General features: G+C 46.9%; 1 protein-coding gene across 1 annotated transcript; it reads left to right on the plus strand.

Annotated features, from left to right (window-relative positions):
- Positions 1-282: 282 nt before the first annotated feature.
- On the plus strand, positions 283-8887 carry RACK1 (receptor for activated C kinase 1). Its single transcript, XM_020777532.3, has 8 exons — positions 283-513; positions 1905-2076; positions 3124-3271; positions 5025-5120; positions 5419-5529; positions 6911-7051; positions 7791-7901; positions 8742-8887. The coding sequence occupies exons 1-8, from the start codon at positions 405-407 to the stop codon at positions 8805-8807; spliced, it is 954 nt and encodes a 317-aa protein (XP_020633191.1). The 5' UTR covers positions 283-404; the 3' UTR covers positions 8808-8887.
- Positions 8888-8913: the final 26 nt, after the last annotated feature.

The raw sequence follows: 8913 nt of genomic DNA on the forward strand, positions 1-8913 counted from the left end.
ACGTAAGACGTCCCGCCCGGGGTGCCGCCATGTTGAGGTCTAAGAGAAGGGAGGAACCAGTAAGCAGTCACTCTGGCCTTATCCCCGAAGCGTGTCGTCGGGTTTGCAACTGTGTAACCACAAAATTGAAGTTTTATTCCATACTAGGATTTCGCTTTTTGAGGGTGGGCCTGCGTGAGCCGCTCCTCTTTTCCCTCATACGGATAATGTAGGGGCAGCCATCTTGCTGTACGGCACCGGAACCTCCCTTCACCAGGCGAGGCTATTTCCGCTTCCGGAAAAAGCCGCCGCTTCCTTTCTCTCTCTGGGCCTGAGCGAGGTGACAGGTCCGGGCCGAGAGCCGCCGCTGAATCCGCCGCCATCCTCCGTCTGCCGCGGGAGCTCGAGCCCACTCAGCCGCCGCCATGACGGAGCAGATGACCCTCCGCGGCACCCTTAAGGGCCATAACGGCTGGGTGACCCAGATCGCAACCACCCCGCAGTTCCCAGACATGATCCTCTCCGCCTCGCGCGGTAAGGAGAAGCGGGGCGATACCAACTGTCTGGGAGGGGGGGCGGCGCGCTGGAGTTACAGATCAGGAAGTACCCACTTGTAGGAGAAAGAGGGGGAGACCAGCACTTTCTTAGCCCAGGGAATAGCTTGATGTTGGGGGGGGGCACTTAAAAGGCCCCGACTCCCCCGTGGCTCCTAAGGCTACCAAGAACTGGGCAACCATAGAATCATTTGCCATCATCCTTCTTGGGAGAAAGACTTCCTCTCCTTTTATTAGCAATCGATATTCCCAGTTATTCCCAGTTCTTGGGATGTTTCTTAGGGAAAACTAAGGCAAAAGGTACTAAAGGGGAAGAAATTGGAAGAAGCCAAGTAATAAGGGAAGCATGGGTGGATAGGACGGTACCACGTGGGGAAATGAGGGGGTGGGTGTGTAGGAGAAGGTAAGCTCATTGGCTTTTCTTCCGAGTCCCAATGATTAAATCTGTTATTGTCTCCTGATCTTCATGGGGTCTGAAGACACATCCTGCAATATGATGGGACAGGAGAAGACTGGTTAAGAACTAACTGGGCCGGTGGGAGCCTTTCTTTGGGTTCAGTCTCTCCTTGAAAGAGTCTGTTCTGAAGCAGGGCAGCACAAAGTTAAGACAGGTCACAGGCCTGCCAGGTTACTAGGCTTGGGGGGGGGGTGATTTCAGATTTGCAGCCCCGGTTTTCTCTTTGTAGGAAAGGTCCACCAGCCAGATCCAAGTGCCGAATAGTTGCAAGTCCCTGGTGAATGCTGTACGGATATATGTAAAAGCATTAAGGTGGTTTGCTGGACCTGAGAGGTGCTTCCTTGCAGACTAAGAAATAAAGCGCAATTAATTCATTATGTGGCTATAAACCCCAGTTGTAACAAAGTATTTGAATAAAGTCCTGCTGGTTGAGGAGGACACACCTTCAGATATGCATGGTTAGGAACGCACTTTCATGCAAGTTAAGGAGAGTTTATATTACAATTGTCATAGTCCTGATCCCTGTGAAAGCATTCAGTTGCATAATTCCCCCTACTTGTAGTGTGAAGTGGTATGGCTGGGATGGTATCTTTGCTACAAGGGATGTGTAACAAGTGATACATGCACACATCCTCAGCTTTTGCATCGCACCTTCCATCCACCTTAACCAGCATAGTTGATGGAGAGAGGTCCTGGGAGTTGTAGTCTAGCCAAGCGTGGGGCTCCACAGGCGCTCTAGCCTTCCTTTGCAGCATTAGTAAGAACTAGACCAGAGTCACCATGGAATGTGGGATGTTGGGTGCAATTTTCTGCCCAAAGGAAGTCAGTGATTGGGTTGTGGCGTACCTTCCTCCCAGAGGCATCTTGTCTTAGGTTTTGTAGAAATATGAGGAGAATCATCTGTTCTCTTATAGACAAGACCATCATCATGTGGAAGCTAACACGGGATGAAACAAACTATGGGATCCCTCAGCGTGCCTTGCGGGGCCATTCTCACTTCGTCAGTGATGTGGTGATCTCTTCAGATGGGCAGTTTGCCCTCTCTGGCTCTTGGGATGGCACTCTTCGCCTCTGGGACCTTACAACGTAAGTGCCAGTTGAGGAGAAGGAAACAGGAGAAGGATTAAAGAACAGGTTTCTGACTTATATCACTTGGTGCAGTATTGTTATCTGTTGATTTCTGATTTATTTCTCAGGTTTTATTTCTAGTCCTGTTCCCTGGTCTTTGCTTTGGGATCTCTTTTTTTTCGGTTGCTTCTTCATGTCCCAGTGATTAGATCTGACACACATCTACTGACTCCAGTGGTTTGATGAGATGTCCTGCAATTATGATGGGACACTACAGAGGCAACTGAGACATTAAAAGTTTGTTTTAGGTTTGATCTTTGGAAATCAGGGATGTCTGGAAAGGAAGGATCTAATTTCATGTCGGGTTTTGGAGCTCCTCCGTAGTGGATGTTTTCTAAACCCGCCATTCTCAATAAGTGCCATATGGTTTCCCGTGGAGGCCTGGCACATTGGAAGGGAGCCACTGATTGGAAACAATTCTACACACACACACAACCTTCTAAGGCCGCCCAGAGACCTTTGGGTAGTGTGGGCAGCATATAAATTAAATAAATAAATAAATAAAATAAGGCTTGTTATACAGGCCTGATCCTGCCTGTATTTCTTTCATATTGTGTTTATGGCCGTGGCAAAAAAAAGATTGAGAATTGCTATTATAAAACCACTTGTTACTGTCAAGATCCTTTAGTGAGGACCCTTGAGAGAATCTTAGATTGCTCCAAATTCAGGAAAGTGAGGGGCCATTAGTTTGTGTTCACTTAGTAGTGGAAAGCTGTCCTTGCCTTGATGCCTACCAGCTTTCTTCCCTATCCTACAGACCCATGAAGTGGCAGGAGGCACTTCTGTTTGCCCAGTTTGTAGTACTCACCAGCAGATGACTTTGCAGTAGAAAGATTTGATCCTGCCAGGATGGCCTTTTTCCCATCACAGCATCATTTTCTAGTTAATCTTACTATCCGGGGGAATTTGCAGGAGGTGAAATGGCAAAGCAGGGTGGTGCACACTTTTGGTCTTTGGTTCCTCCTTTCCTGCCTTAATTGGTTTTTGTCACCCTCTCCCTTACAGAGGCACCACCACCCGCCGGTTTGTGGGCCACACCAAGGATGTCTTGAGTGTGGCTTTCTCTTCGGACAACCGCCAGATTGTTTCAGGTTCCAGGGACAAAACCATCAAACTCTGGAACACCCTGGGGGTCTGCAAGTACACCGTGCAGGCAAGTCTGTCCTGCGTTCTTCCTAGACCTTGGTGTGGAAGCCAGTTCTGTTTCAGTGGGCTTGTTAGCTTTTAAGTGAGGTGCCAGAATATACAAAAGCCTCCCCATAATGGCTGTTGGTTCTCACAGTTGCCGTACTTGCTTTGAAGAAAGTTTCCGCGATTTTCTCAACTCCTTTGCAAATAATTTGCTTTTACCAAAGAAAATATGTTTTGAATTTGATCCTTGGCATATACGCTATTGTTACAGACATAATTTGATCCCATGATTTGATCTTCTGATTCAGCCAGTGTATCATACAGGCGGCTTGAAGACAGCAGGAAAGAGTCTTCTAGGTAGAGTTGTCGTGGAAAGGGTTACGAGGGAAAGAAATGAAACCCTCTGTATCCGAGTTATCATTCAGTCTGTTGAACCTTAAATGCCAACGAGCTAGGTTAACTTGGAGTGAAAGGAAAGGCTTTCCAGGAGAAAGGCTTTCTTGGGCTTTCCACTGTTGCACCTTTTAATTGGAGCTGTCCAGGCAGCTTTTAATTTTTCCAGACATAGAGAAAGGGCAGGGAGAAGCTTTTCAGGCATTAAGAGCGGAGCGTGCTGTTGGTGCAGTGGAGACAGCTGTGAAGTGGCGATGTGGGATCTGGTTTGATATGGCAGGTTGTTCAGCATATGACTTGGGCCAAGTCATAAATTGGTCCGAGCCGGGTCTAACAGGAGTTGAAGAGCCTCCAAGTGGAGTCACTCACTCTCACTGGATGGTCTTAAACTGGGTGATCACATTGTTTCCTCCAGAAGTCTGCCTCTGGAACACACCGTTCGTGTGAGGAACAGGTTCTGCCAAAAGCCACCTCCGCATGCCAAGTCAGCATGAACGGCCAGAGACAGGAAATGTAACTTTCCAGCAACAACTTCCAGAATATTCCATCCCACGTTGGCATTCTGGGAGTTGTGGTCCAAAAAAAAGTAACTTTACCATTTCCTAGAACAGACCCCATCTGGCCTTGCATGGGTGGTTCTGTTGCCATGAAATATATGAGGGCAGGGGTCTCCAACCCCCGGTCCGTGACCTGGCAGTGGTCCGCGGCCTAGGCAGGACCAGGCCGCGAACACAGATCTCCTACCTCCCTGTGAGTGCTGATGTGCGCGCAAGCAGCCCCTGCAAGCACTGCTGCACACATGCATGCAAGTACACTCCATCCCCCCTGTGGGTGTGCCACGCCCCCCATCCGGTCTGTGGTTGGGGACCGCTGTATTCTAACTGTATTAGAGGAAGGGAAGGACCCCCTTGATTTGTGTCTTTACTGAGCTTCTTATAATCTTGCAGTTAACGTAACACCTTCAGATGTTGCGGCTCTTTTTAAGGCTGGGCCAGAGAATGTGCACTGCTCTAGAGATGTTGTCTTATTGCCATCTCCATTGATGAGGGATGTTAGAGGTTGCAGCCCAACAACCAATGGAGAACCATGGATTCTCTACACCTCTTGAAGAACTTGTGTAGTAAAAAATATGGATTGCTGCCCAAGTGCCATACGGGCAAAATGTTGACAGGAGGAAGGAATGGATAGAATTATTAGGCCTCCAGAACTGGGTAATTGAAGAGAGTAAACAAAGGATTGCATTCATAGGCTTGTAGTGTAAAATGAGGATTAGAGGTGTAAGCTTTTTAAAAAGCAGTGCTTCAGTGTCAGTTCTTAGAATCAGTTTTTTTCCCATTCTCATCATATCACGTCTCATTTTATTCTTCTCTTGACCTTTGCAGGATGAAAGCCACTCGGAATGGGTGTCCTGCGTGCGCTTCTCCCCCAACAGCAGCAACCCCATCATTGTCTCCTGCGGTTGGGACAAACTGGTGAAGGTGTGTAGGGATAGCAGTCTTAATGGGGTAATCCATCTTCAAGGCCCACTTCCCTGCAAATGGTTAAATACACCAGAGGCAGCTCTCTTCTCTCGTTTTTGAGAAACACCAACCAACTCAAACCTTGGTCTTCCCACTTTGGTTCAAGACAGGTCAGCCATGCAGAAGCGAAATACATTCCACTGTACTAGGTGGACATTATGTGCCTCTAGGGAGCAAGAACAGGTGCATAAACCTGGGGAGCATCCACACATTTTTTGCAGCTTTCTTATCTGCCTCTCTTTTCTCCATTTTGTAGGTGTGGAACTTGGCCAACTGCAAGCTGAAGACCAACCACATCGGGCACACTGGCTACCTGAACACAGTGACGGTCTCACCTGATGGTTCTCTGTGTGCTTCAGGTGGCAAGGTACATCTCCAGGGCAACAGGACTGGGGGACTGCCATTTCTTTTTTATTTGTTTGTTTCTTTTGTGAAGCAAAGTGGAGGTCAATTTTTTTTCTCCTCAAGCATTGGCTGGCCATAGGCCTAATGGAGGGAAATGGGGAGGGCTGGGCTATAACAAGAGAGTCAAGCATGATTTGACTCAAGGCATGAGAAGAGGAGAAAGGCACATGGGCCTTGTGCTTCCTCCAGGATCTTTTCATTGCACTAACCAGTAGCTAGCATTCAGTGGCTCAACTGGAGCAATGAATGGTGAAAGGGGTGAATTCAGAGTCTGTAGAAGTTTCCTTCTATCCCTCTTTATGCTCTGTGAAGCAGGATCCTCTCTGGGGAGACCGTCACTGTGTTCAGCTGTGTAAAACAGCACTTGGTAAAGGTACATTATGGATGACTCCCAGAAGAAGTCATGGACAAAGTCTGGGCTCCTGCCAGATGCTATTTGCTACTGTCTTGAATTTGCTTCTGGCACATCTTGGCTCAGCTGTGATGAAACTTACGAGTGCCATCTGTCTCTTGATCACCATGCGGATACTCAGAGGCTGTTTCTGAGCTGCTTAATTTTTTTACAATTTTTTTCCACATTTGGAAACAGTAATTTTCTCACCATTTTTACTTTACAGATGAGGTACAAATGTGCCAGACAGTGTAAAAAGTACAGTCAAGTATTTTAAGAGTCCAAAGTATAGGGTGGTAGAAAGGCAGGAATTAGGTCCACAATTGAATGTGTTGGGATGCAGAGATCTGATGGCTTTTTCATTCCACAGCCCCTGTAAACTTTGAGAAGAAACTGATCAAAATGCTAACTTGGCTGTGGGGCGACCAATTCAGAAAGACAGCCTCAGTTTAGTGCAGAGGAGGTGGATCCCTATAGTCCACCAGATATTTAAAATGGATGGAAATTTGTCACAAAAATGTAGCCACAGACACAGCTGAACAAATTCAACGTAGTGTGTACTGGTGAGGGCTGATGGGCATAGCCACAACACGAAGGGTCATATTTTGCCTAGTCCAGGAAAGATAATGTCTTGTGTGGGTTAAGCAGCTTTTTTCTTCATCCCAATCAGCCTTCGCCTTTGGTTGTGGTGGCCAGGGCTGATGGATTAGATCTTTCACTCCAGCTGCATCTGGAGTGGCCACAGGTTGCCCCGATGCCAGCCATATCTCTGAGCTTGTTTCATGAGAAATGTGCTCGTTCCATTTTTTTGGGGGGGGAGGTGTGTCTTTAGCTTCTTCGAACCTCTGCTTTAAAGGAAGAAGAAACCATCGCTTTGTGTCATTTTTGCTTGCCGATTGCTCTCGTTTTCTTAAAGCTGTCTCTTCTCTGCTGGTTTTTTTATCCCTTCTAGGATGGTCAGGCCATGTTGTGGGACTTGAACGAAGGCAAGCATCTATACACACTGGATGGGGGTGACATCATCAACGCCTTGTGCTTCAGCCCCAACCGCTACTGGCTGTGTGCTGCCACCGGGCCCAGCATCAAGATCTGGGTGAGTTGTTGTTAGTTAGCATTGGCCCAGCTGGTTTGCACTGGCCTTCGGTAGAAGAGCCAAGCAGAGTGAGAGGAATAAGGATCCCTCTGTCAGTCATATTTTGTTGCAGTTCATGATCAAGGATCCAGTTGGGTATCATGTTGCTGGTCTGATTTGATAATTCCACTAGCAAGGTGTGAAATACAGTAAATCGAAAAGCCAGGGAAATTCCAGATTAACCAGTGGAATTTTCATATTCCCTTATGCCAGTGTATTCTCAGTTTCCCTGTGGTTTTCTTCTTGTTGACATTTTCAAAGACACAGTTATATACTTGGGGGGTGGGGTTCGACTAATCCAAATCTCTGCTCCCAAACATGTCTCTTATCTGAACCTTTCCCAAAAAGGTTACAGCATATTTGCTCCCAATAGAGGAAATGACAAGGGATAAGAAAAATCAGAAAGCTTAGTAGGGCAGGAAATGGGCAGATAGGTTACTCTTTCTTTGTCTTTAATTATCCCTTTACAACGCTGGTCTGTGTGGTTGGGAGGATGTGATGTGTCTACAGTAGCTTGAGGATGGGTGGGGGGAAGCATGTTTGTGCTGTGATGAAACACACTATTATGCCGTCTGACACAGCTTTCATGTTGAAAACCAGAGGCTGTTTCTGAGCATGTTTTTCAGCTCTCCCATTAGATGTGTGGGTAGGAAGTTGGAAGTGGATGAAGCAAAAAGTTCTCCCCTGTTACTTTTCACAGGATTTGGAAGGCAAGATCATTGTGGATGAGCTCAAGCAAGAGGTGATCAGCACCAGCAGCAAGGCCGAGCCACCTCAGTGCACTTCCTTGGCCTGGTCAGCCGATGGACAGGTAAGAAAGAAAAGGGAGGCAAAAGGGCTCCCTGGGAGCTTTATAGATACTAACTTTCTCTACTCAGTGTGGCAGGATTTGACGAGAGGATTAGGAACACTGACTTTGCTGGAATATCGCTCCCAGAGATGTCATCCGAAACCTATTTTCCAGACTGGACTTTTCCATATCTGCACTTTGCATTTTGTTGTTGCCGCATTGGTTTTGTGGTGTACTTTTTGTCCTTGAAGAAGAGTACAGGGTCCCATCCCCGCAGCTGCAGTTGATGGGGATGTCTAGGAGACAAGATGAGGAAGGGTGATGGCATGGTTAGGACATGGTAGTAAGATTTGGGCCAGGTTCACATCATTTCGGGGCCATCCAACTTACCCGAGTGATCAAGACACCAGTGCAAGCCTGTTGAAGCCAGGCCCTGATCCACAAACACTAGCAGATGGTGTGATTTCTCTAGAGGTCTGTAAAGGCGTTGCTGAGTCCTACATTTGTACTCTCAGAATGCTTAAGTGCTGCTGTTCCTGCAATGACACTTGCAGGGTAGACCTAATTGAATCACCTCTTCCTGGTTCATCTCTTCATGTGAAAGCTTGCTCCTCTTCTTCCGTAGTTTCCTGTGAATTGTGATCTATCCAACCCCCACATCCAAGTATCTTAAGCTTTGACTACCTGCAGGGGTGATATACTAACACAACTATCCTGAGCTGGCTCTTAATTTTGTTTTACCTGACTTTCTGTGCAGCTGTTCACAATATTAAGGGACTGTTAGTTCCCCTCTGACACCAGATCACTTGTTAGCATTGCTTATTTTCTTCTCTCTCTCTTTCTCCTTCCCTACCCTATCAGACTCTGTTTGCTGGCTACACAGATAACCTGGTTCGCGTTTGGCAGGTCACTATTGGAACCAGATGAGAGACTACAATTTGAGTACAAGGCACAGGTTATAATTATGTAAAAAAAATTCAATAAAAAAGTTTTTTTCTGCTCTGAAACTGATCTGTGTTGTCCTTGCAAAATA

This window comes from Pogona vitticeps, chromosome 2 (assembly GCF_051106095.1).
Source record: "Pogona vitticeps strain Pit_001003342236 chromosome 2, PviZW2.1, whole genome shotgun sequence".
Taxonomy (NCBI): domain Eukaryota; kingdom Metazoa; phylum Chordata; class Lepidosauria; order Squamata; family Agamidae; genus Pogona; species Pogona vitticeps.